A 27,363-nucleotide genomic window follows, 5' to 3' on the forward strand; every position below is an offset into this window, starting at 1 on the left:
CGGGATTTCAGCGAGTTGATGGATTTTTGTTTTTAATTTAAAAGTTTGTTTTGAGAGCAAGAGATTGAGAGAGAGTGCATGTGTGAGTTGGGGAGGGAGAGAGAGAGAGAGAGAGAGAGAGAGAGAATCCCACCTAGGCTCTGCGCTGTCAGTGCAAGCCCAGCTCAGGGCTCCATCCCATGAACCCTGAGACTGTGACCTGGACGCTCAATCGACTGAGCCCCCCAGGCGCCCCTCCCTGATGGGTGTTGTAAGACATGAATAGGCTGACGTAAGGGGGGAGTGGGGTACTCTTTCAGCCAGGGTGGTCAGGAAAAGCCTCTCGGGGGAGTTGACATTTTAACCAAACTCTAGATGACAAGCAAGAACAGGTCACGAGGTGAGCCCAGGGAACAGCATTCTTGGCAGAGGGAACAGCAGGTGCAAAAGCCCCAAGGCTGAAATGAGCCTTGGGTAAGTGAGGATCAGCCCGAAGAGTGAGTGGCTGGGGAGGGAGAGGAGGCCACGGGGGTTGGCAGGGGCTGTATCAAGCAGGTAAGGGGATGGGGGCTCAGGCTTTATTCTAGGTGCTCAGGGAAGCCATTCAAAGAGCCTAAGCAGAAGAGTGGGATGAAGAATGAGCTTATCACACAGGCCCTGGTGAGGGACTGTCCGAGCTGTAAGAGCTCCAGGGACAGGAATAATGGTGTATCTGGCAGAGGCAGTCAGGGAAGGCTTCCTGGAAGGAGAATGCCTTTGGTTTCCCTCTTGTCAGAGGTTAGCTGTCCTTCAATCATTGATGTCTGCCAGAGTGGAAGCTCTGAGCAGAAGAGGCCTCATCATCTCACCTACCTGCACGCGCAGGTGCAGGGGACCTGTGGGTCACAGCTCATCAGTAATGATTGTGGCCGCAGGAAACTCATTCAGGCAGTGGGGTTACAGGGCTGAATATAACCCCCCCAAACCCTCCCATCCCTACTCTCCTGGAGGAGACTGGAGAGAACAAGGGGATTGCTGTGCTGGGTGGGGATGGTGCACGGGGCCTCAGCTCAGGGGACTGTCCCGGGGGATGGTGAAGACACGACTGGATCCCTTGCGCCTCACGTCGGGCTTGACGCGTGGTGGTGTTTCTGGGCATCAGGAAGGCAGGAGGGATGAAGCTGGGTGCACGCTAACACAGCTGGTGGCCCAGTGCCTGGCGCCCGGGCCTGGCCCCGGCTGACCTTTCTGTGTCCCCAGCTCAGTCCCCAAGTTACAGCTTTCTGAAAGGCTGGATCTTGCCGGCCTTGGTACCCAGCTCCCAGCGACTGGTAGGTTGCTGGACTCCCAACCTTACTTCTCACTCGGGGCTTTTCTCTCTGCTGGTCCCCCCTGCCTAGAACACTCTTCCTTGCACCTCAGTGGAGGTCAATGGCACCCCACTGACCTAGTGAGGTTTGTGCATGTGTTTTATGTGGGCCACATGGTGCTTGCAGGAAACTTTGGATGATAAACCAATGTTTAACAGTTGGAAGATTTCATAGGAAATGCCGAATTTCCGGCTTCTTTTGGAAAAGTGAGATACTCCGGTCTTCCCATGTGGCCACTGTCAGCTGCGCCGAGGGGCGCCAGCACTGGCTGGGGTAGTGTTGCCTCACCCTGTTCCCATGTGAGAGAGGGGTTTTATGTGGTTTTGCATGCCGGGTCCCGGCTTGTGGTTTCACATGATGTGACCATTCACCTGTTAGATCCCCAAGGCCCCTGAGTGAAACGCTTGCCAGATAGGCCCCACCGAGGCCCAGAGAGGAATAGGGTTTGCCCAGATTGGCCCAGCAAGCTGTGAACCTTCCCTGATGCTCTGAAAGGGGTAGGACTCCGCGTGGGGGCAGAAACGTGGGGCCCGGTGGCTCTTCTCTGGGCTGCCCTCCTCCACCCTAGCAGAAGACACTGGGCCACTTCCTGTCCCCCGTCTGGCCGCAGCGCTGCGGGTCGGTGCCAGAGGCGGCCCCAATGGGACAGCTGGGAGGCAGCCGGATGCGGAGTCTCCAGCTTCCGAGAGTGGGCGCTCAGCATCCGTGCGCCTCCCTCAGCTGCTGCCAGCTTTCTCCTGGTCCCTGAGTTTCGGGGCTCGGAGGATGGAACTGGGGGTGGAGGACCCAGAACAATCTCTTCCCCACCCGGGGCTCCCGCCCCACAAAACAGATCCATTTCATCTGTGTTCCCCCCGCCCGGCCCGGGGCTCTCTGCCTCAGCGCACACCACCACCTCCACACAGGCGGGCTTTGCTCAGCCCAACACTGGGAGGCTAAAAATAGCCCTGTCCCCTCTGGCCCTGTAATCGGAGGCGGGACAGCTGGTCTCGAGAATCGGGAGAGCTCTGTGCTCTGGCCAGCTGCCACCTGCTTTCATTGAACACAGATTGCCGGCGGTGGAAACGGCCCCATGGCCGGCTCTGCCTTTCCCTGCTGACTTCGAGGGGGCCGAGCTTCGCACCCAGCCGAGCGCACACTCCAGAGCCAGGCCCCGGGTCTGGCTGAGCCTCTGGCCTGCTGGGCAGTCACGCTGGGTCTGCTTGATTGCCTCTAGCTTGGGAGCACTGTGTCTCCTCGAGACTTTCCTGCTGATCCCAGAACAGTCCTTCTCTTTTGATGGTTCGTTCCTTCCTTTGTTCGTGAAATGAGTATTGGGCTCCGCTGTGCTGCAGACCCTCCTTCTAGGTCTGGGGGTAGGGCTGTAAGACTGACAGAAATCCATCCCTGACAATGTGGAGATGACCTTCTTGTGGGGGAGGTGGGGGGTAGGCACCTGTGTATAAATCTGTAACAGTTCAACTCCAGACGAGTGGCAGTGCTATAAAGGAAGCAAAACCGAGAGCCGTGAGGATCGTGTGAGGAACTGCTTTTGGTGAGAAGGAAGGACTTAACACAAAGAGCTGGGGGAGAGCATTTCCAGGCAGAGGGGACAGCAAGTGCAAAGGCCCCGAGGTAGGCAGGAGTCTGATGTTTTGCTGAGCCGCAGAAGATGGTGGGTGTGGCTGAAACATAAGTGAAAGGTACGGGAGAGGAGATGTGTGAGGATGAGGGGTTTCGCGTGGGGCCCCGTCACCGTGTGGGCAGAGTATGGATCTTTTTCTGAGAGCAGTGGGGACGCCCGCTGGAGGGTTTGACCAGCAAAATGACATGATCTGATCACCGTGCACTATCTTGACTCTCCACAGTCCTCTTTCTGGGCTCTTATTTCTTCCTGCCTGCTTGTGTCTTCCTTCCTGCTGCTTATCCGTCCATGTTGACATCCATCATCCGTCCCCCACCCGTCTGCCTGCTCTCTCTCCACTTAGCATCTCTCCACCCCTCATGCCCCCACCACCCACCTGCCCACTGGTCTCTGCAGTCACCCGCACATTTGTCTGTCAGGTCACCCATTCATCTGCTCACTTTCCATTCACTTACCTCCCCACTCCTGTGTCCATCTGTCCTTCCATCCATTCATCCACTTACCCACTCTCCCTCCCTCCCTCCTTCGCATCCATCCATCCATCCATCCATCCATCCATCCATCCATCCATCCATCCATCCTTCTTTCCCTCCCTCCTTCCCATCCATCCACCCACCCTTCCTTCCCTTCACCCACCCAGTGCACCCGAGTCAGGGCCTGGGGTCTGGTCTCACCCACCCCTCTGCCATTGTTCCTGAGGAAACGCACAAGACCTCAGCACCACCCTAGAGCTGTGGGCGCCCAGCTCTGCTTGCCTATGGGACGTTCTGGCTGTCATTCCTGGGAGTGGGTGGGGCCGAGCCAGTTTAGTGCTGGTTCCTGTGTTCCCAAGACTGGAGAGGTTCTCTCAGCTGCATCCTCTGTTCCTGGCAGTGAGTTTGTTGCCTGGCTTCTGGAAATTGGTGAAATCAGCAAAACGGAAGAAGGAGTCAACTTGGGCCAGGCCCTGTTGGAGAATGGTATAATCCACCATGGTGAGTGGGGGCTGGGCTGGGCAGGCCTAGGGTGGGCATAGGTCGGTGCTATGCTTCCCCAAACTCAGGGGCTACTGCTACATTTCTGTGCCACCGCCCTGGGTCCTGGGCACACTGTAGCCTCAGAACATGGAGGCCCTTGCAGGTCTCACAGGGCTAAGAGCCTTGCACTTACCTAGGACGCCAGCCAAGCAGGGGCATTTGGAAAAATTAAGGGCAGGAGAGAATTGTCAGTCCCTTCAGAACAGGCAAGGGCCATTTGTGGTTTAGTCATTCAGCAAATATTTGTTGAGTACCTGTTGTGTGCCAGGCACTGTCCACGTAGCGGTGAGCAGGATAGTTACCTCTCCATCTCTCGTCTTCATGGGGCCGCATCCTAGTCTGAGGGGGAAGGTGATAAACAAAAGAAGTACCATGTGTGTATACAGATGGCCATCAGTGCCGAGTGGGGGGAGACAGAGCGAGGGGGTGGTGTTCAGGTTTGATGAGGGGTTCGGAGGGTCTCTGAGGAGCTGCCCTGGGAGGGCGTGGGGCCAGGTGGCACCGGGGTTCGAGGCCGAGGGCACAGCCAGGGCAGAAGAATGAGCAGTGTGTGCAGGGAGCCGCAAGGTGGCCATTGTGGCCACGGGGAGGCATAGACAGTGTTAGGAGGTGTGGCCGGGGGCCCGGGTGGTGTGTAGGGGGTGGGGTCCAGGACCTCCCGAGGGAGTGTAGCATCTTTGGCTTTTACTCGGAGTGAGACAGGAAGCTGAGTTCTGAGTGGGACAGGATCCTTCTGGCCGCTGTGTGGACAGCGGACACTCTGATGGTGGCAGGGCGCCCGGCGAGGGGCTGTGGTGTCCGACGGGAGGCGACCATGGCTTGGAGCCGAGTGGAGTGAGGACCATTCATGCTTTGAAGAAAGAGCCCCCAAGATCTAATGGCCCCGTAGCGGGGGTGACCCACAGACGCACCCAGACTGACCCGAGGCCGTTGTGTAGAGAGGGCTTTACAGATCCTGGCGGCGTGGTCCCCACCCCGGCGCCCTCTGTCCCAGTGTCCCAGTGCGTGCTTTGCTCATTGCACCGAGCAGGTGCTGGGCCAGATGGGTCAAGGGCATTTCTGGGCCTCTCAGGAGACCTGCAGGTGCCCAAGCCCCAGGCGGCAGGGCTCAGCAGGGCCCCCCATGGAGCACGGGACCCGGTTTTCACAGAAGAGCCAGGGCAGGGGCTCAGGGAAATCGCACGTGGCGCAGAGCCTTGCCGAGTAGGGGTGATGGTGGTGAGGGTGGGCGTTGGGTCCGTCCTCACTGGCACCCGGGTCCCTCCAGTCTCTGACAAGCACCAGTTCAAGAATGAGCAGGTGATGTACCGCTTCCGCTACGACGACGGCACCTACAAGGCCCGGAGTGAGCTGGAGGACATCATGTCCAAGGTAGGGGCTCTGCCCGGCCTTGACCCCGACCCCACAGTCACTGCCGAGCAGGTCTGTGTCCCGACGGCCCATGCTCTTCCCCCTCCCCCACCCGCCTGCTCTGTCCTGGGACCCATCTCGCCCACTAGCCTGGATGTGGAGGCCCTTGAAGGGTGTGGACTGACCCCAGACCCCCCCTTTTCTCTTTCAGGGTGTGAGGCTCTACTGTCGCCTTCACAGCCTCTACGCCCCCGTGATCAAGTAAGTTACTCTCTCTAAACTCCATTTGCACCTCTGCCTTTCTCAGCTGTGGGGCCTTGGGCCGGTAACTTAACCTCTCTAAGCCTCCGTCTCCTTCTCCAGCAAATGGGGCCAATAACTGCATCTACCCTATACGTTTGTGCTTAGAGTCAAGTGGGTTAATTTGTGGGAGACCCTGCTGTGTGGTGGTGAAGGGGGTCAGTTCTGGAGCGAGTTTGAATCTCAGCCACTAGTCTTCAGTTGTGTGACTTTGGGCAGTTTCTTAACCTCTCAGTGCCTCAACTTTCTCCTGTGTGGCATGGGGATAATCATGAGATTCACCTCAGCCTTTGCACTCGCCTCTGCCTGGAATGCCCTTCCCTTCTCTATTTGCATATTGACTCCCTTTCTTCAAATGTCTCCAAATCAGAGGGGCCTTCCCTGCCCCCCCTTTCTATGCACTATCCTCCTTTCTTCACTTTGGTTTTCTTCTTGAAACTTGTTAGCAGTTGCCGTATTACGTATTTATTTGCTATCAGGATGCTTTCTTCCCCACTAAGGGCAGGGCCTTTGCTCAGTGCTGTGTCCCCAGACCCTTGACCAGTGCCTAGAGCAGTCTGTCCTGTAGCCCTTTTCCACATTGATAGCCGTGCTCTGGGTCTGCACCGTCCAGTACCGTGGACGTGAGTCACATGTGGCTTTCAAACCCTTGAGGTGGAGGGATATGATTTTAAGTTTGGTTTAATATTCATTGATTGACAAGTGGCTACATATTGGAGAGTGCAGGTCAGGGGTGAAGTAACACTCAGCAAACGTTTGTCAAGTGAACATTAAAAGGTAATTAACCTCTCTGGCCTTGGATTCTCCATCTGTGAAATGGGCATAAGAACAGCTCACACCCCTCGGGTTGCTACAAGGATTAAATTTGAGTGATGGCTGGCACATAGTGAGGGCTGCATAAATGACTGCGATTAGTTATTTTCTTTATTATAAAGCTTCCAGTTATGGATGAAGGGACAGAGAGGGTGACCGAGTTATTCTCCAACTCAGATTCCTCTGCCCCCTGTCCTGGTGGCTCTTGTCTACTCCTAGAGGAGTGGAGAGGACCCCGCATTTGCTGGCCTCCGGGGCTCAGGGTCTGGGAACTGCTTGCATCAGCCTCAGCCCCCACAAGAAGGCCTCCCACATCCCCCGCCCTGTTAGCCCCCAGAGAAGGAAGTGGCAGGGGCCAGCACTTAGCGTGCGTGTGGCCTGCTGGGCTCCCTGGTTCCTAAAATCCCAAGACAGACCCCCCCGCCAGCTTCGATGGAGCCCGAGAAATGGTTGGTCTGAGTCCAAGGTTAGCACGGCCTGTGTGCCAGGACTCGGCCGGAATTCAGATGCTGCACAGGTCGGATCGGAGCATTTGCATCGGGAGAGAACCGGGGAGCCTGATTCCCATCTCTGTGCCCCCCCATCTGCTCACTTGCACTTCCTCCCCCCACAGAGACCGCGATTACCACCTGAAGACGTACAAGTCGGTGCTGCCGGGGAGCAAGCTGGTGGACTGGCTGCTGGCTCAGGTGAGTCCCCCGCCCCCTGGGCAGCCGTCCTGCCCTGCCCGGGGCTGAGGGGCCGACCGTGCTGTGGGCCTCTCAGCTGGTTTTGGCTTCTTTGTTTTAACAATTTTTCATTATTTTCACTCATGGTAAAAAATCCACGCAATGCTTACCGTCTTAACTGTTTTCACCATACGGTTCATGGCATGAAGTCCACTGACCTTGCTACGCAGTCACCCCCCCCTCTCCTGAGCTCTTTTCATCTTGCAGAATGGAAACTCCGTCCCCCGGTAAACAGCAGGTGCCCACTCCCCGCAGCCACACTCTGCTTTCCGTGTCTGGGATTTTGGTTGTGCTGCGTGCCCTGTGTCAGCGGCGTCACCGGCCTGCATCCATCCGCCGCGGCCGCCGCTGGCCGGGTGCGCCCGCATAAGGTCCTCGGGCTCCCGCATCGGTGTTTCCTTCCTCGCAAGGGCCGAGTGACATTCCATTCTGCCGTGGGGGACAGGCTGGCCTCCTGCCGAAGCGCTTGTCTACTTAGTCCTTTTTCACACAAGTTCCGGGGGGCGGGGGCTGGGCAGCGGCCTGGAGCATCGGGGCGTCAGCTTTCCTGCGCCTCCAGAGGTGTCCGTGTCCCTTCTACCTGCCTGCCTCCTGCTCCTAGGGGCGCTGACCTTGGGCCAGGCTCCGGCTGGGCTCTGTGCATTGTCCCGTTGAGTCTTCCAACTAAACTCATTTGCAGACGGGGACCTGGGTCCCGGAGAGGCCAGCACTTGGTTCATGGGTACACAGCCCAGCAGCGGCAGAGCTGGGTTAGGGAGGCGCCTGCCTGACCCTCTCCTGTCACACGTCGCTCCTGCGAACTTTTCAGGGACCTCGCGGGAATGTTCATTTGTGATCTGCGAGAAAGAACGCATTGGCTCCAAAGACGAGGAGACAAGTGTGAAATCAAAACGGATAAATGTTTAAACGTGTACAGAGTGCAGCTCCTCCCGTCAGCTTCCTTAATTGTTAAATTTAGCATATTCACAAAAACCTCATTCCATTTGAAAACAATTTGCTGGCGGGGTTTTCTCCCGTCACACAATCCCGATGATTGCCTAGACATCAGAGCCAGTCTGCAAAGTAAACGGTTCTTGGCACCAAATAACTTCAAAAGCAAGTTTAGAAAAATCCTTGAAATAAATGTTTGCAAGCCCAAACAGCGTATTTCCATGTAGGATGCGGGTGCGTTTTAATATGTTGGCTGTGGTGTGGGGACTCTTAAGACCCGGGAGGTGGTGAAACAGCCCTGGATTTTAATTTGGTTTTGCACATCTGGAGCGCACAGAGCACCTAACCATTGGGCCACACTGTGCTCCCAGCAGGGTCCTTGAACCAGCCCGGCACATGTGCTTTGGTTAGAGCGATCCCAGCTCTGTGTCTTCCTAGCTGAGTCATCTTGGACAAGGCCCTTAGCCTCTCTGTGCCTCACTTTCCACACTTGTAAAATGAGGTGAACAACAGTACCTTCCGCTCTAGATAATTTTGAGGATTCAGCGCGCTCATCACTCAAGTGCTTAGAATGGCACCTGCCCAGAGTAACTGCTTGGTAAATGTGAGTCTTATCGTAATTCCTCGTCTCCCGCATGGAGAATTCTAGGGGGCTCCAACTTACATGCAGCACGGAAGGCTGAGGAAATTGTGGAGGGATCTGGGGACAGAAAAACAATAAGATCAGAAACAGCCAGCGAGGAAAAGAGGGGGAGGGGCAGGTCCACGCAGCCCCGCCTCTTGAGTGTGGCCCCACAAGTGAGGGCGAATGGCCCGCTCTTTCTTTCTTCCTTTCTTTCTTTCTTTCTTTCTTCCTTCCTTCCTTCCTTCCTTCCTTCCTTCCTTCCTTCCTTCCTTCCTTTCTTTCTTTCTCTTCCTTCCTTCCTTTCATTTTTTTTTTAATGTTTATTTTTGATAGAGACAGACAGAGTGAGAGCAGAGGAGGGGTAGAGAGAGGAGACACAGGATCTGAAGCAGGCTCCAGGCCCTGAGCTGTCAGCACAGAGCCTGATGCAGGGCTGGAACTCACGAATCATGAGACCATGACCTGAGCCAAAGTCCGGCGCTTACCCGACGGAGGCCCCCAGGCGCCCCAAACCGGGGCCATTTCTTTTGTGGCTTAAGTTCTTTGCTTGCAGAGCTGCCTGGGTTGGGGCTCTCCGCGTGTCTGTGCGCTCCTGTTTCCCGAGCTCCAGCGGGCCCACGGCCGTGTGTCGGCTTCCAGGCGTGATGTGGCCTCTGCCCTGAGTGGCGGAGCCCAGGCCCTGTTGGGGGGGCGGTGGGTTCCCGAGATGGTGCCAAGTCCATGGGTCTGAGGGGTGTTCGGAGATGGGGCGTGCGGGATGCACTGATGTGGGGCAGGATGAGAAGCGAGCACGTGGCCTGGGGCTTCAGTGCCTCGGTGGCTGGAAGTACCCTTCACAGTGATGAGAACCTGGCGGAGGGACTTGTGTGCCTGGGGAACCCAGCGTTCTCGGGAGCGGGAAGGCGGTGCCTTTGGGGCACGCACAGGCCTTCGCAGCAGGGCCGGTGGCTGGGGGGGCCTGGCAGGCCTGGCGCCCAGGTGGCCCCTCTGTTCCTTGTCAGCGTTGGCGGGATCTAAAGTGCGAAGTCAGGAGAGGGTGTGGAGAACTTCAGCCAGAGGGCTCATTAGCTCATGTCTTTTTTCCTCTGAGCACCTACTGTGTACCAGGCACCGGTCTAGGTTCTGGGGACACAGCAGTGAGCAGCATAGACACGGTCCCTGGCCTCACGGGTCTTATGTTCTGGTGAGGCCGGGGGGGACCGTTGATAAATGACAAGAAGTAAAATGCGTCTCTCTTGGCTGGTGCTTGGGGCAGAGTGAGGGGGGGGCCGCGTGGCGGGGGGCATTGACCCTTCACACGGCTGGGGATGGTGCCGCTTTCACGGGGGACCAAGAAAGCTGTGCTGAGTAGGGACATTTGAACGGAGACCTAAGGGAGGTGAGGAGCAAGCCAGGAGGACGCCTGGGGGTGGAGGCTTCTCCTGGGGGGACAGGAACTCGGAGGCTCCAAGTGGGGTGAACTTGGTGTGTCTGAGGGCAGTGGGAGGCGTGGACAGAAGGCGGGGTAGGTGCTGGGGAAGGGTCGCACCACTTCCGGGCTCTGAGCACAGAGGCGACAGCACTGACTTTGGGGGGCTAAGACCCCTCTGTGAGGCATGGGCTGTGGGGCGGGGCGGGGCCGGCAGAAGGGAGCCTGGGGAAGGGGCAGCTTCCAGGACTCCAGGAAGGGGAGGGTGGCTGCGAGCTGGGTGTCCGCGGGGAAGGTGGGAGACGTAGTCAGATTCTAGAGTTTTGGGAGGTGGGCCTAACGGAGTTTGCCGGCGGGTGGATGGGGTGTGGATGGCGAGAGACAGAGAGGAGTCTCCGAGCGCCCAGGTCCGAGGCCGAGCTGGGGGGCTCAGGGCTGCACCCCAGAGCGCTCGGGCATGGAGAGGACCAGCCAAGGCAGCTGCCAGCGTTGGCTTCTCTGCTGGTTGGTGTCAGGCACGTGGGGAGGCCCCGGTCGTGGCCAGTGCCCTCAGAGACGCCGTGGTGTCCTGAAGTGCCCTGGAGTAGCCTGAGTCGTGGCCAGTGGTCCTGGGGGGCTGTCCCCCCTCCCCGGCATCTTGTTGGACGTGGAGGCAGGAGAAGAGTGGTGGAAGGAGGGTCTCAGCTGGCCGTACGTGTCTGTGGGCTCCAGCAGACCTCCGGGGCCCGGCCTGCCCCGAGGACACGTGGGAGCTGACGTGGGAGGCTGACCCCATGAGATGGACTGAAAGGCATCTGGCTTGTGGCTCCAGAGGAGGGACAGGGCCATGTGTGCGGGCAGCTGTGGGGGAGACGCTGGTGATTACGACCTGACCTTGAGGACTGGTTACCGCCAGCCTTGATTTCGAGAGTTATTTCCACCCTGTACCTTTGCAGGAAATTCAGGAAGGAAACCTGTAATTGTGTAGCTGGGGAGGGTAATTTTGCTTTGAATACATCTTCATTTCGAGCTCCTGTATCATTCTGCTCCTTGGAACGAAATGTTGGTGGCAACCCACAGGGTCAGCTGGAGATGCTCTTGGCTGCATGTAACAGGAGATCTGACTTATACGGTAAACACGCTTTCCTCTTATGGGGTGAGGCGTCCTGGGTTCATGGTCGTGGAGCTCAGCAGGCCATTGGCACTCAGGCTCTTCCTGTCTCTCTGTTTGCCTGCCTTCTTGCCAGTTGCCTCCTAACCGTCAGATGGCTGCCACAGCTCCAGGCATCACATCTGGGTGGACCAGCAGCCAAAGGCAGGCAGCAGGAGCAGTCAGAGAGAGCTTTCTGTTCGTTTGGAGGACACTTCCCCGGTCCCCGCCCTTCCCCAGTGGGCTTCCCCTTGGGTCTCTTTGGCCAGATGGGTCCTATGTGCGCCCATAAACCACGACCTGGGGAGGAGGACAGGGACTGATGGGAGTGGCTTAGAAGTCCTCAGAATTCATTCTTTGGGACTGGGAGAGGGGCCCTCTGCCCACCCCTGGGGTGAGTCAGTTCTTTGAAGTCTGAGGGAAAGAGGGTTTTGAGCCCTTCAGTAGACAGGCTGTGACCTGTGTCAGTTCAGTCATCTCTGGGCAGTATCTCATTTAATCCTCGCAACAGCCCGAGGAAAGCACGGTGACTATTCCCATTTGACTGATGAGGAAAATGAGGCCTAGGCTATGTAACTTGCCTCAGGACACACAGGAGTGTGTCACTCCTGTAGAATTGTGTGTGTGTGGGGGGGGGGGCGGTTATGATGCTGTGATAATAGATAATAATAATAACAGCGGTAGGAGTAGTCTTCTGTATTGATCATAGCATATAGCGGGCAGGCTGTGCAGGGAGCATCTCCCAGGGGCAGCAGAGGCCTTGGAAAACCAAGGGCAAATCTGAGAATTAAACAAAATGCCAGGGAGGAAGTGAAGCTTCCCATGGGTCACGGCCAGGGCCACGTAGGGAGGTAAGCCTGGGAAACGAGGCCAGAGCTGCATTCTGCACCTCTCTCTGCTCTGTGGTTTTCCGCCTGTGCTGCCTGGGCTCAAGGATGCCCCAGGCTGTGGCGGTGCAGCGGAGGGCAGGGGGTCAATGGGCCAGGGCAGAAGGGGACAGGGACGGGCCAGGAGCCAGGAGAGCACAAGGGTGCCGGCCTGACAGAAATGTTCCGTGGAGTGCCCACCGCCCCCACCCCCACCCCCACTGTCGGACAGATGGGGAGCGCTGATGGTGCAGGGCTGTCGGCACGGAGGGAAAGGGGCCGGGGTGGGGCGGGGGAAGGACCAGGCTGGCAGCTCCAGCTACTGGCAGAGGGGAAAAAAGCACAAATGAGGACACGACAGGAGCCCTTGACCGCAGCCCTGGGCAGCTACTAACTTGTCCTCTTACAGCCTCAGTTTCCTTATCTGTAAAGTGATGGGGGGGGGGGGGGGGGGGGCTCTGAAAAGATTTCTTTCTCATGGTATAAGCTAGCGCAAGTGCAAGCCCAGCCGAGCCTCAATTTCTTCATCTGCTAAATGGGAACAAAACAAGAGTGATTGCCTCTGGGTTGACCATCAAGATGGAGTGAGGCCGTGCAGGGCCTGGCACGCTGTGGGTCGGTGAGAAGCACCCTGGGCACTGTCATGGGGTCTCACAGTTCGCGGGCTGGGAGCCTTCTGAAGCCCTGTGTGCGTTACCGCTGTGTGATCCGCCCCCCGGCCCCGCTCCGCCACCTTCCTCCTGGATGGCTCTCTGACAGGGACCCCTCAGCAAGAGCAACTCATGTTTATCAGACGCCCCCGGGTGCCAGCTGTGGGCCTGAATCTCATGTGGAGCATCTCATTTAATTCTGAGAACCCTGCAGGGTGCGGACACTACAGTTCCCCCCATTTTAGAGATACAGAAACTGAGGCAGGTGGAGGGGAGTTCAGGATCAGTTTCATTCATTCATTCATTCATTTGTTCGTTCGTTCATTCAATAGAGATTGTTTGTGGCCACCGAGTGCTCGGTGCAGTGGGGAGATGGGTGACCCTGACGAGTGCCATGGCTGCCACGTGGGGCTGACCTTCCAGTGAGAGACAGACCTTGAACCCCATTCACTTATATAGAGGATAAGCCCAAGGGTGGGGAACAGCTGGTGCTGATTGTCCCTCAAGAGCGGGTGCAGCACGGGTGTTGTGCAAGGTCACAAGAGTGATACAGGATAAATATTTGTTGCAAGGAAGGGGGTGAGGGGGGACATAGGGTGTCCTCTGAGGACCAGGAGAAGGGCCCCTCTGAGATGACTCAGGCACTGAGACCTAAAAAGCCAGGGCAGGGCATTCCAGGGGGCGGAGGGAGCAAGTGCAAAGGCCCTGAGGTGGGGGCGCACGTGCAGGGACTAGCGGGGAGGCCAGCGTTGCCGGGTCCCCAGCACGGGGGCTAGTGGGCGGCGGGCGGGGGAGACGAGGCAGCATGGCGGGGCAGTGGCCCAGGCCAGTGTGTGCCCATGCCTTCCTCCGGGAGGGGAGAAAACGGCCACCTGAGGTTTTCCCGCAACTTGGGATGTGGGGTGGGGGCTTGCGGTTCAGACGTCCAGGGTTGGCGTAAGAATCCTGCCGTTGTTCTAGCTTTAGGAACCTCCCTGTGTGTCACCCAGGGCCCTGTGGGAAGGGGGCAGGGAGGGGCTGGGAGCCCAGATTGCAAGCGCCTCAGAAAGCCAGGTGGGCTCCAGACGCCAGCCGGGACCCCCCAGGCCGCGGATCTGGGCCTGCCTGCCACCTGGGCCCCGGCTGGGATTCCCCCACTGGCCCCTCATGGCTGGGGGGCAGCCGTTCCAGATGCAGCCTCCCTCGGGGTGCCCACGTCCCCTGGCCCCCTGGCAGGGCTCCGCGCACACAGCCCTCCAGCCACGGGCCTGGGGTCCCGCGGGAGAGATTTGCCTTCCTCGGGCCAGCCCAGGGCAGCCCGTGCAGAGAAATAGTGAGGCCAGCGGCTCACCCCGGGCCTGTGCTCTGAGTCGGAGCCGCAGCCTCGGCCGGCCGAGTCCCGCTGCCTCTGGCATTCATTTCTCCTTCGGCCGGGAAATTCCCTCCCTGGCCCTTCGGCTGCTGGCGGAGTGGGCAGGGGACAGTCAAGGCCAGCGTCTCCCGAAAGAGCCTCTGACTTCGGAAGTCCTTTGAATGAGAGGCGGTCGGGTCCCGTGGCCATCAGCACGTAGTTGAAGGTGTGCTGACAGCACCTCTCTTCAATCCCCAAATGTTTATCGAGCACCTCCTGCAGGCCAGGCCTTAGTTCTGAGCACTTCAGAGTCAGCAGGGAACACAGCAGATCTCTCTGCCCTGATGGAGCTGACCTCACGCTCCCCCTCCCCGCTGGCCAGGCTGCCCTACAGGCTGCATCCGCCTCTGGGCCTGTGTCCGTGCTGGTTTCCCTGCCATCAGGCAACTGCTTCCCCCGCTTCCCTTGTCCCCAGGGCCACACAACTCACGAATCGCCTGGCGAACTGGGATTGCTTGGTTTGCAAGACCCAGAAGCCGATTCTGGCTACCTTAGGGAAAGGGCCCGGGCGGTGCGGGTGGGGGTTACACAACCTGGGGAGCTGTCCCCCGCAAGACGACGTCCCGCATGGGAGCATCAGCCCCAAAGGCCGGTCCAGGAGGCCACATCTATTCATGCTTCAGTTTGGGGTTGGATGCCTCCTCCTCGGGAAAGCCCTGAGATGAACCAGACTTCGTGTCAGTTGGGAGTGTTTTCATCTGCAAGAACAGACAACCCACCTGAACAGTGGCCTGAGCAGATAACCGTGCCCCACAGCCGTCAAGAACCTTCCGTCCACTCTGCCACCCTCAGCAATGTCTGCCTCCTGGGCCACTGGACAGCCCCTTCGCCATACGCATTGCTTCCCCACGTGACTCTGTCCCGGGCAGGGAGCCATGGTACTGCTTTTCCGTTTTATCAGGGAGGGAGGTGTTTTCCAGAATCCCCTGGTGGGCTTCCCCAGCTGTCTCCCTGGCTATGGCTACGTCAGTTAGGAATGAGGCTTTGTTACTAGTATCAAAGATTCCTGCTACGGAGGCTGATACAGATTAGGGGTTTATTTTCCTCTGGGTTGAGGGAAGCCCAGAGGTGGGTGGTCTAGAGCTGTTAGGGCAGCCTCCTGAGACCTTTGGGGACCGTGCTCTGTGTTTCTTCCTGCTCTGCCTTTCTTAGCATGCGTTGGTCTTTCAGGTCCTATTTTGGTCAAAGGGACTGCAGGAGCTCCAGCCATCACCTCTTTGTTCCAAGCAGGAGGAAGAAAACGGAAGGGCCAGGGACAAAGGGTTTTTGCCAGAGCTTTCACCAACAGTTTCTGCTTCTACCTCATTGTTGCCTCTAGCTGCAGGGGAGCAAGGGAGTTCACGGATGCATTGCCGTCTTCAGTAGTGTGGGTTTCAGTACCGGCTGGGTTTGGGGAAGGGTTATTGCTAGGCAACCAGCAGTGTCTGCCACATAGCCATTTCTCCCTTGTGGTGTTTATGGCACAGCACGCGACGTATCCCAACTACTGTTACTGTTCTTGTTTCATTATTAGTAGCAGTCACAAACACGTTTGGACGGTGCTCCGTTCTGGAAATATTCACAGGTTCCTGCGCCTTTTCAGCCTCCGTTCTGCGGGTGACAGTGGGCTTCCTGCCAGCCTGGCTCAGCCCCTCCAGTGGCGGTTCACCTCACACCCTCCCTTCTCGTTCCATTCCAGGGTGATTGCCAGACGCGCGAAGAGGCGGTGGCCCTCGGCGTGGGCCTGTGTAACAACGGCTTCATGCACCACGGTAATCTGCCCCTGCCCTTCAGCCCTGCCTCCCGGGGGAGTCTGTCCTGCTGAAGGCTTTTTTTTTCTTTGTAATTCTAGAGAGAGAGAGAGGGTGAGGGGAGAGGGGCAGAGGGAGAGAGAGAATCTTAAGCAGGCTCTGTGCTGTCAGTGCAGAGCCTGACGTGGGGGTTGATCCCACAACCATGGGATCGTGACCTGAGCTGAAACCAAGTGTTGGATGCTCAACCGACTAAGCCCCCCAGGTGCCCCCTGGTAGGGGGGGGTCCTAGAACAGAAAGCCTAGTAGGGATTCTGGTCCCTGGTGCATTTTATGGAAGGGTGGGGGGCTGAGGCTCGGCGAGAGCACATGGGGGGCTGGACACCACCCTGCCTGTCCACGGCGAGCCCAGGCTAGATGCTGGGTGTGGGGGCTGGGAGACTGCGGGGGGCTGGGGTGTCTCAGGAAACCCCCTCCTTCCCCCTCCCACTTCTGCACCAATGGAGAGATCACCTCAGGGCTTCAGTAGGGACCCAGGTGGCTGCCTGCTAATGCTTGACTGGAAAAAATGGACGGGATTTGAGGTCAAGTCCTGGGCTTCCTGTGCTCTTCTCCTAGATGGGACGTGACCTCCAGGTGGGCGGTGAGGCTGGACCGTGCAGGCCTGGCCCACGGGCTTCCAGGGGGAGGAGAGGACAGGGGTCTGTGGGGGCAGAGGACAGGCGGGTCGTAGGTGTGAGGGGAAGGGAGCCGGGCAGGGACATTTGCACCGCTCTCCCTGCCTGACCTTAGGTAAGTCGCTCTTCCCACAGGAGAAACACGAAAGAGGGTGGAGGGGTGGGAAGTCCTGAGATGATGCTGAGCTGGGAAGGGGGGAGAAGGAGGGAGCAGAGGCTGGGTCTGTTGACGCCATTTCACATTTAAACAGAGGTTAATGCTCTGTGTGCCCAGCCCCCTTCTGAGCCCTCCCCGTATATTAATTAGTTTAATCCTGTAATGAGCCTTTGATGTTGGTATTAATATCATCCGTATTTATGAATGAGGAAAAATGGAAGCCCAGACGGTTAAGAAACTTGCTTAAGGCCATAGAGCAAGTCGGAGATGGGATTTGAACCGAGGCAGGCCGGCCACACGCTCAGCTGCTGAGCTCTGGGACCTTCCCGCTGCTGGCCCTGGGGCAGCCCTGAGGCTCCTGCCCTTTCAGGAGGACAGGTAGACTTTTCGCTCCCACCAGAGAGCTCCCCCTTCTAGAACTCTCCCTGTGGCTTTGGCTCTTGCAGTTTCCCTTGCCTGGGGTGCTCTACCTGCCTCACCCCCCGGCCCCCAACTTATTCAGTGTTTCTGCTTGGCCCACACCTCCCAAGCCTGCCCCAGACACCTTGCCTGAGTGGCTCCTCTCCTTCCTCGCTGGGTGCTGAGCTCAGATGCTCTCTTCTTTATGGGCTGTTCTCTCCCCTTTAGACCCCGATTCCTCGCCTCCCTGTGCTTGGTTCGTGCTGATGCAATCCCGCCGTTGCTTTCCGGGTGCAGGCACCATGCTAGGCTCCGGGGACAGAGCAGTGAACCATACGAGAGTCCCGTCCCCTTGCGCGTGAGCGGGGGCGGGTGCGTGAGTCACACAGTGACAGGAGCCCGTGTTCCGGAACAGCATAGGCCTGTGAGGAGGACTCCTTCTCCGGTGCAGCTGGACGCCTCTGCCTGGCTGTGGAAGGCGCCTGCGGGCTGGAGGGCGGAAGGAGAGAGGCCAGTGCCAAAGTGACTCTTACACTCCAGGGGAGGGATGACGTGGCCGGAGGCCTGCTGGTATCAGTGGAGGGGTGCCACTGGGGAGGGTCTTCTGGCCATTGCTGCCAGCTTCTGCTGTGTGTTCTCAGAGGTCAGAAATCTCCCTTCGCGAAGGACCAGACAGTGGATACTTTAGGCTTTGTAGGCCACGGAGATCATGTTACAGCTAATTCTGCCACGAAAGCAGCTGCAGGTAATACTTAAATGAGTGGGCGTGGCCGTGTGCCAATAAAACTTTATTTAGAAGAACGGCAGCGGGCCGTAGTTTTCCATGCTGGCCTAGCCGCTGGACTTGCTGTCCCTTCAGCAGGATGAGAAGCGTGCTAGTGAGATAGCAGGTCATCAGGCGCGTCCCCTGTCTCGTAGCCAGCAGGCCTGGTTCCAGCCCTGACTCAGCTGGCTCCCAGTAAACCCCTAACCTTCTCTGTGCCTCAGTTTCCCCAGCCCTCCCCTGGAGGCCGTGTTGTCCCCTCCTCCTCTGAGCTCAACATGCCCATGACTGTGCGGTGCGGTTAGGGGTTAGGACACGCCCCCCGCTGCCCGTTTCCCCAGCTGAGGTGGCAGGTCAGGCCCTGCCGGGGTCATTCCCGTCCACCGGCTCCTCTCACCAAAGGCCGTCATTCCCAGAAGCGCCTCTGTTCCCTGCGGCGCCCTCTGACAGCCCCGTCCTTCCCGCCCGTCAGCTGGGCAGAACCTCTCATTTGTGGGTGAGAGTAATTAGGGGTCCACCCCAGCTGCTATTCCGGGAAGGCCGCTGGCCGAGGACATTCCGTGGGGGGTGACTCCCAGGCAGCGCCAACACCCTCGGGGCCCCTCAGGGAGAGAAATTGCAGGGCGTGGCCCCTGCCCCCCTGTTCCCTGCCACGAACTCAGAAAGGAGCTAAAACGGGAAAGGGCCAGATCCTAGGGCTGCGGCTGCTGCAAAATGCAGGTTAGGGTGCAGATGCGGGGGTAGGTGCTGGCCACATGGGCTCCCGTGGCGTCTGCCCCAAGCTCCCAGGCCCTGAGGTGTCCTCAGGGAGGGGCCTGAGAGGCTGATGGTCCAGCCTTCACTTAGGCACATTCAGGGAAACTGAGGCTCGCCATCTCACTCCCCAGCCCCCTGGAAGCTGGTGTGGTTGTGAGCCCCACGGAGGAAGCGGAGGCTCAGAGAGGCTAAGGGGACGTGACGCTGGGCAGGGGCCGAGCAGGGATTCGAACCCGGCTCGAGGCCTTGACCAGCACCTGGATCTGCGAGTGGTGGGACCTCGCCTGGCTGAGCTCCTGGGCTCTGAGATTCCAGCTGTTTCCCCCGTCGTTTCTGCCGGGACACAGCATCGCGCTTCCTCCTCCCACCTCCCAGAGTCTTTCCGCCTCGTGTTTACAGTGCAGGTGAAGCCAGCCGGCCCCCCACAGCCTGGCACCCCCGCTCTGGGCACAGTAGCAATTCGTGTGCCCGTTTTCTCCGAAGAGGTCTTCAGGGTGGCCCGAGAAAGACACAAACAGCCGCATGTCCTGGGAAGGGGGAGAAGGAAAGCATCGCCTGCTGCATCCCCTGTAATCACCCAGTCGGGTGCTGAGGCAGCTGTTGTCCTTTCTGGGCCCGCTGACTTCGGACAGCTGCCTTCACCAAACAGCCCAGGGCCCCCCTTCTGAAAGGGGGGGCTAGGCAGTATGGGGGAGGGGGAGCCTACCTGCCCTGTGACCTGGGGCACTTCCCCGGGCCCAGTGTCCCCTGCTGTGAGAGCAGTGCAGCAAATCCGTCCTTGGCCCAGGAGAAAACGAGTCTACGCGTGCTTGGCCCTGGTGACTCCGGCAAACTGGAAACAGTAACCCGCAGGGATCAGATCACATGCTGGTTGTTAATTAGTTATTTTTATTCATTTTCCTGGCTTCTAGAACAGAGATCAGGAAACTTCTTCTGTATAGGCCCAGATAGTAAATATTTCAGGCTTCGTAGGTTATACAGCCTACACGAAGCAATTATTCAGCTCTGTCACTGGGGCGTGAAAGCAGCCCCATAACATAACGTAAATAAATGGATGTGGTTGGTTTCCAATAAGACTTTATTTATAAAAAGAGTTAGAGGGCCACATCTGGCCTTTAAGGTTTGCTAATCTGCAGTCTAAATTGTCCCTTCATGGTCTGCTTCTGATTGTTAGTGACGTTCAACTCCTTTTCGCCTGCTTGCTGCCCGCGTGGGTTTCCCCGTCGGAAATTGCTGATTCATATCCTTTGCCCATTTTTATTTATGTGTCCTAGCTTTCTCTGAATGATTTGGTGGAGTTTTTTTTTTTTTTAATATATTCTAGATATTTACTCCTTTTTGGTTTTAGACATTACAGTTACTTTTGAATCTACCATTTGCCTATGGTCTTGTTATTGAACCAAAGTTCTAATTTTATTATGTTGCTTTCTGGGAGGTCTTGTGTGTGAACTCTTTCTCTACCCTAGGACAGAGCGACTTTGCATTTTGTTTGGTGAGCTTTAGTTTTCCTGTTCCTATTTTTAGGTCTTTAGTCCATCAGGAGTTTGTTGTTATTTATGGTGTGAGGTAGGGATCTGGTTTTATTTTATTTTTCCCCATGAGTCAGTTTCCCCTATATGCTGAGTTTCCATAAACACATGGTCCTATTATGCAATTTCTGTTTTCTCCCACTGGTTCTTTATCTGTTTCTGCTGCAGTTCCACACTAGTTTTGTTACCATGGCTTTGTAATACTGTCTTTGTAGCAGATGGGGCAAGTTCAGATTTTTCAAGAGCAGTCAGAAAGCCAGACGATTATGTGAACTGTCCTAATACGTTAATGTTGGCACCCGGTTCTACTTAATAAAACACTGCTCTGGCCAAAGAAAACTCGCCCAGGGGTTCGTTCTGGCCCATGGCTGCCAGTTGGCAAGCGCTGCTGCCACCCTCCCTCGTGAGCCTGACCATGTGCTGCATGTCTGTGGGTTTGCAGTGCTGGAGAAGAGCGAGTTCAAGGATGAGTCCCAGTACTTCCGCTTCCACGCAGACGAGGAGATGGAGGGGACCAGCAGCAAGAACAAACAGCTGCGCAACGACTTCAAGCTGGTGGAGAACATTCTGGCCAAGCGCCTGCTGGTAGGAGCAGAGCTCAAGTGCTGCGTCGGCCTTCCCGGGCCCGGCTGCAGGCTGGGAGCTGGGTGCCCTCCGATATGGCTAGAAGAGCCCCCAAGTATGGGGATGGCAGCTCCCTGGCCAAGACGCCCTCCTTTATAAAGAGTTTGGGCTTGCTGGCCCCCTTTCTTCTTTCCTTCTCCCCTTGCCCACCCCACATCCCAGCTTAGCATCGTGCAGGGCGGTTGGGTCTTAGGTCTTCTGGGCTGGTGCCCTGTCCACATATCCCAGCCTGTTCAGGTATCCCAGCAGCCTCTCCCCTCGAATCCTGTTTCTTTGCCTGTTGATGACCAGCAGCTTCTGTCTGCATGCCTGGCCCACGGGGGGCCATCAGGAGAGGTGCTCAGCAGGCTAGGTCTCCTGGCACAGCCAGAGGGGGCTGCGGTCTGACTAATACAAAGACGGCACCAATACCTTCTCTCCTGTGGTACTTACAGGGGCCCCGTTAATATGAGGATTCCCATTTCTCCCACTATAAAGGCCACCAGTGTTCCCCATCACACTTGGGATAAAATCCAGTCTCTCATCATGGTCTACAAGACTCTCCCTGCCTCTCCAGCTTCATCTCCTGAGTTCTCTCCTCCCTCTGATCTCCTTTCTTATCCTCTGGTCCTGTGGGCCTGACTCAGGGCCTTTGCACATGCTGTTTTCTCTGCTCGCAACACTTTTTCCACTCTTCATAAAGTTCTGTCCCTCATTTCGTTCAGGTCTCCGCTCACATAGCTCCTCCTCCTCCGGGACCCCCGCCGCACCACGTTCTGTCCCTTTAAGTGCTTTACTTTCATCCAGACACACTGCCTGCATCACATTCTCTATTTCTTTGCTTCTTTGTAGTCTTTCTTCCCCACTAGACAGTCGGCTGGAGCAGGGCAGGAACTGTCTTGTTCAACACTGTGCTCGTATCACAGGCAGCAGCTCAGCAAATATTTGTTGAACACACAGTGTGTTTCTCTGAATCCGCACTACCGCCGGCTCCTTAACCCCCCACACCCCTGGCGTCCTGCGACGGGAGGGACCCCTCTTCCCAAGACTCCTTTCCCGTCCCCAGGTTCTGGGTGTCTGGACGCCTTTGGAGCTGTTTGTTTATTAGGCCAGCAGACTTGTACTGCATGTCCGGTTTGCCGGCAGATGGGGAGACGGTGGTGTAGACCTGAGGGTTGGGAGGGGAAAGGGATCCAGGCAGTGAAAAGTAAAGAAATATGTGCTCAGCACCAGCCTGAGGCGTGATCCGGAAGGTGTGTCTTCACTTGACAGATACGTATTGAGTGCCTGCTGTGTACTGGTGCGATTTGTAATTTTACCCTGCTGTGCACCCCTACTCCGTGTAGATCTGGGGCACAAGGAGCCGGCAGGACCACGGTCTCGTGGGGACCCAGGGGGGCTGCCCCCCCCCCCCGTGCCTCACCGGGTCTCTCCCGCCTTGGGCCCTCAGATCCTGCCCCAGGAGGATGACTATGGCTTTGACATCGAGGAGAAGAACAAGGCCGTGGTGGTGAAGTCGGTCCAGAGGGGCTCGCTGGCCGAGGTGAGGGCCGCCTGCCACGTGCTGGTTCTGCTTTCCCGCTGCCGTGTGGGGAGGCTGAGTCCGGGGCGGCCTTACCTGCGGCCTCTGCCCCGTGCGGGCGCGCCGCCGGCTCCCCTCCTGGCCTTGTGGGCAAGTGCAAGAGAGGAGCGGTGTCCGAGTCAGGTAGCCCCCGCATCAGCTGTGATGACGGACAGACTGACGGCCGGTGGCTTGCCTGGGACGCGTTTGTGTCCACGACACCTAGAGGAGGGAGGGGAGAGAGTCGGGGCAGGGAGGAGTCGGCCCCGCCCCCTGAGCCGTGGGGCCTGGGGAGGGGTGGGGAGGGGCGCCTGTCACCCCGGCGCTGGGCCTGCGTCCTGGGAGCACTGAGGAGCGCTTCTGGGTGCAGGGGCCATCGCCTCCCGGAGCCCCAGCGTGAGGGGTGGGGAGGTGACCGGGACTCCTGTCTAGCGTCCGCATCGCCGAGCTTCCCGGCCGGGCCGTCTAGGGCACAGCGGCCGCCCCAGTTGGCCGCCTGGCAGGTGGGATGCGGGGCCCCCGCTGCCTCTCCCCAAGGCAAGAGACCTTCCCGGTTCGCGGCCGCGCAGGCTTCCTCTCCGAGTCCCTGGCTGCAGCCTCGCCTCGCCAGCCACGTGCCTGCTGCCACGGCGGGCGCGGGGAGGCCCAGGTGGGCCCCCTCGGCCGTGCTTGGGCCCTGGGGCTGCTCTGCGCTGCCCGAACGCAGTCAGGGTCCTTGGTGAGCAGGCTGCTAACCTGCTTGCGTGCCCCCCGGGCCCCCAGATGGCCGGGCTGCAGGTGGGGCGCAAGATCTACTCCATCAACGAGGACCTGGTGTTCCTGAGGCCCTTTGCCGAGGTGGAGTCCATGCTCAGCCAGTCCTTCTGCTCCCGCCGCCCGCTGCGCCTCCTGGTGGCCGCCAAGGCCAAAGAGTGAGTGTCCTCCGCGTGCCNTCCCGGCGCCCCGAGGATGGGGCTCGTTCCACAGGCACGTGTCACGATGCTGCCACTTTCATGCATCCAGTGGATGTTTATTGAGCACCCACTGTGTACTGAGTGGTGCTTCAGGCTCTGGGGTTCCAGCCATGTCTAGATGGACACGTTTACACCCTTCGTAGGTCTCAGTGTAGTTGGAGGGTAGAGCAGGAGATGGACGATAAAACAAGAGAAGTAAGAGACCTGCTGAACCAGGTGGTAGTAAGTTTGGGCCAGTCTATACAGCTGGCAAAGCCAATGGCTGCTGGCTGTGTGGAGGGAGGTGGTCAGAGAGATGCCAGCATGAACTTAGCGGAAGACCCGAGGAGGTAAGGGAGGGGGTCGAGAACTTCTGGAGGAGGAGGGTTCCAGGCAGAGGAGACAGCCAGTGCAAAGGTCCTGGGGTGGAGCCGTGGCATGTGTCTTTGAGGAACACTGAGGAAGCTGATGGGGGAAGCAGAGTGAGGGAGAGGGAGGGGTAGAATCTGAGGTCCACCTGACAGTGGAAGCCACGCCTTGTAGGACCTTGTGCCCATGGTAAGGACCAACGAGCCACTGGAAGGTTCTGAGCAGAGGCAAGGCATGATGTGACAAAGGTTCTGGAAGAATCCCTCTGGCTGCAGGTGGAGACTAGGTTGTCAGCGGTAACGGTGGAAGCCGGGCGGAGGCGAGGGGCCGGTGGCCCAGCTCAGCAGCCCTGGAGGTGGCGCGACGTGGTCGGATGCCAGATATAGGTGCAGGGAGAAGCTTTTTCTATTTTAAAAATTGTGCATTTGGTTTTCATCTCTCTCTTCTATTTAAGGCAAATGCTCCCGGTTTCCTATTGACGGGAGTGATGGAAAGTTTTAAATACGATTATTTCAGTGAGAAGGCAAGCCAATTTAGGGGGAATGATTGATAGTTTGGTATGTGGAAGTGGCAGAAATCACCCAGGGGGACCGTGCCTGCTTCAAGTTGTGCAAACGCCTGGGGTTTGAGAAGGGACTCCCTCGATGGTTTTACCTGGCAGGTGGGGCTGGAGGGTGGGAAGGGTGTCCTGAGGCCCGTTGTTGGGGGCCTGCCCTTGACCGAGAAGCAGACAGCCGCCCCGAAGCCGCCAGATTAACGTCGACCCCGCGTGGCCCTGGGCAGGTGCCGCTCGCTCTTCTCTGATGCTCCCCCTGCGGAATGTTCTCTCGGGGACACGTGTGGGCATTTTTGTAGGTTCCTACCTAGAGGCTCTGGGTCCCTTCTCACCCTCACTTCTGTGGCACAAAGTATTGGCTGCCTGTGGTGCTGGTTGGGCCACCAAGGGGCCTCCCCTCACCGAGAGAGAGTGACAGAGGCCGCATAGGAGGGTGTCTGGGGGTTCCGTGCATGGGATCCCTGAGGGCTGGCCCGGTGGTTCGGAGTAACCAAAGATCCTGGGGGTGGGGGCTCCGGCCAGAGCGGGGGTCTTTCTTTGCATCTTTGGTGAAAGCCCAGCATTGCTACCACTTGGGGCCGGGCTTCCCAGCAGTCTGGGAGGCAGAGGCCCCGCCGTGGCTCCCCTGGGCTGCGGGGAGGATGCTGCTTTCTCTCACGGCCGCTTCTGCCCCTGCAGGGTCCTCAAGGTTCCTGACCACCCAGAGGCTCTGTGCTTCCGGATCCGCGGGGCCGCCCCGCCCTATGTCTACGCTGTGGGCAGAGGTGAGCTGAGCAGAGACGTGGGTCTGTGTGTGGGAGGAGTTGAGGCACCCAAACCACTCCCACCAGGCCTGGGCCCCATCGTGGCCTGGAGCCACGGCCCGGGTCTCAGGGGTCTCGGNAAAGGGGCAGTTTTTCCTCGGCTCAAGCTTATTATTGCCAGGTAGGAATGTGGGTCCATTCTTGCCAGACTCGAGTTTTTAAGGGAAGCCAGAAATGTGAAGTTTGGCCACACTTCTGTGACCAGACCCAGCCCGTGGGCCGACAGAGACCTGCTTTCATGTTGCCATCTCCTTGTATGCGGCTTAAAGGGTTGCGGTCTCTTGGAGGTGAAACCAAATAGGTCTGAGGTTCTGGAAGCCTAACCCTTTTTGCCCCTAGGGACTCCACTTTTAATTTTCTTTTAATATTCATTTTTCTTGAGAGACAGAGAGAGACAGAGCACGAGTAGGGGAGAAGCAGAGAGAGAGAGAGAGAGAGGGAGACACAGAATTGGAAGCAGGCTCCAGGCTCTGAGCCGTCAGCACAGAGCCCGACGTGGGGCTCGAACCCACGAACCGTGAGATTATGACCAGAGCCGAAGTCGGACACTCAACCAACTGAGCCACCCAGGCGCCCCCTAAGGACTCCACTTTTACAGTTGAAACATTAATTGTCCATCTCTGTGGTCATGGTTGTAATATGATTAAGAAAATACACCTCACAGCAGAAAGCTACGAGGAATTTGTTAATATTTTAAAGTGGGTTTTTATTTTCTCCTTTTCACCTTAAGTGGATTCTCGACTGGGGCACTTTCACCCTCCAGAGGACACACCCTTGGTTGCTGCCCTCAGGGTGGGGACGCTGCTGGCATCTCCGGGGTGCAGACCGGGAAGGATGTTGACCTTCCCACAGCTCACAGGGCGGCCCCACAACAGAGAGCTTTCCAGCCCCAAATACCAGTAATATGGACGTGACAGGCCTGCCTTCCAGCACCTACAGAGAGGAATAGGGTGTTTGTAGGTGAACCAAGCAAAAATAGTAAAGCATCTAATGTTTCTTGAGCACTTACTAAGAGCAAGGGTTGGGGCTAAATGCTTTCCGTGGTTTCTCCCTGAATCTCTCAGGAACCCTGTGAGTAGATGTCATTAGTGTCCTCCTTTTACAGATGAGGAAACCAAGGCACAGAGAGGTCGAGGAATGTGCCTGAGGTCACACAATTGGTCAGTGGCCGAGCCAGGGTTTGAGCTCAAGCCCCTGGAGCCAGGCCTGTACTCGTCACTGTCACACCAAACAGGCCTGATGTTCTGTCGCGCGTGATGAGCTTGGCATTCATCTGCGTTTCCAGACTCTTCGTATTAACCACACAAAACCCTGGGGGCCAAGACCTGTACTTTGGGAGTCATGGTATAGCCGAGAAAACATGTGCGTGAAGCCTGGTAGGCCTGGGTTCGAATCCTGGCTCCTTCTAGCCAAGTGACCTTGAGAAAATCAGTCTGCCTCTCCAAGCCTTTATTTCCCTGTCTGCAAAATGGGGCTGACCCTGTCCTAGTATTACAGGTTATAGAGGGATTTTGAAGGAGATGAAGCTCTAGAGTGAAGAATACCTGGGTTCAAATCCAATCTTCCTTGCTGTGTGATCTTGGGCTAGCTACTACTTCTCTCAGCCTCAGTTTCTTCTTCTGTGAAATGGGAATGCCAGTCCCGGTCCTGCCTCCTGGAGTGGGTTGGGGGTGGAATGTCTGGGTGTGTGTTTGGGGGACTGGGGTGGTAGGTGGGGTGGGGGACAGTGCTCATCTGGTCACTTGCCCTTGCCTGCCGCTGCCCCAGACTCTCTCTGCCTAGCATGCGCCCCAAACACTCCTCTCTCCTTAGGCTCCGAGGCTGCGGCCGCAGGGCTCTGTGCCGGCCAGTGCATCCTGAAGGTCAATGGCAACAACGTGATGAACGAAAGTGCGCTGGAGGTCCTGGAGCAGTTCCAGGCATTCCGGAGCCGCCGAGAAGAGGCCCTGGTGAGGCACCTGGCAGCCAAGGGGATCAGGGAAACCCTGCTCAGTGGGGTCAGGGGCCGAGGGCCACCTGCCTGCTGTGGGGAGAAGCGGGAAGGCAGCACAGCATGTAGGGTGGGGTGGGGCTGCCTACCTTGCACGGCTGACCTGGGTGTGGCTCTGTGCCCTCTCTGTCTCCCTGAGCCAGAGGGCCCGATAACTCATGGTCTCAGCTTTCACAGACGCCACATGGGTGTGATCAGACCCTCTTCTCACTGCATAGGCATGTTGGATGAGGCGCTGATGGGAAAAGTTGATGTTACAGTTGGGTTGGGGGCCGGGGTCCTGGGGGGGTGTGTTCATTCACTGGTTCATCCAGGAAGTGTTTATTGACCACCCGCTATGTGCTTGGCACGTTTGCAGGCCCTGGGGCCGCGGGAGAGACA

At 57.7% G+C, this 27,363-nt stretch overlaps 1 protein-coding gene across 1 annotated transcript in view; it reads left to right on the forward strand.

Moving 5' to 3' along the window:
- Positions 1-27,363, forward strand: part of PREX1 (phosphatidylinositol-3,4,5-trisphosphate dependent Rac exchange factor 1) — a 181,688-nt gene that overhangs the window by 129,151 nt on the left and 25,174 nt on the right. The window contains exons 13-22 of the mRNA XM_077778338.1: positions 3,826-3,926; positions 5,236-5,339; positions 5,530-5,579; positions 7,045-7,120; positions 15,836-15,908; positions 20,611-20,753; positions 22,222-22,314; positions 23,095-23,243; positions 24,868-24,953; positions 26,805-26,941. Of these exons, the coding sequence (XP_077634464.1) occupies positions 3,826-3,926; positions 5,236-5,339; positions 5,530-5,579; positions 7,045-7,120; positions 15,836-15,908; positions 20,611-20,753; positions 22,222-22,314; positions 23,095-23,243; positions 24,868-24,953; positions 26,805-26,941 (1,012 nt within the window). The remainder of the gene's footprint in view (positions 1-3,825; positions 3,927-5,235; positions 5,340-5,529; positions 5,580-7,044; positions 7,121-15,835; positions 15,909-20,610; positions 20,754-22,221; positions 22,315-23,094; positions 23,244-24,867; positions 24,954-26,804; positions 26,942-27,363) is intronic.

Source organism: Crocuta crocuta, unplaced genomic scaffold, assembly GCF_008692635.1.
Source record: "Crocuta crocuta isolate KB4526 unplaced genomic scaffold, BGI_CrCroc_1.0 scaffold27, whole genome shotgun sequence".
Taxonomy (NCBI): Eukaryota; Metazoa; Chordata; class Mammalia; order Carnivora; family Hyaenidae; genus Crocuta; species Crocuta crocuta.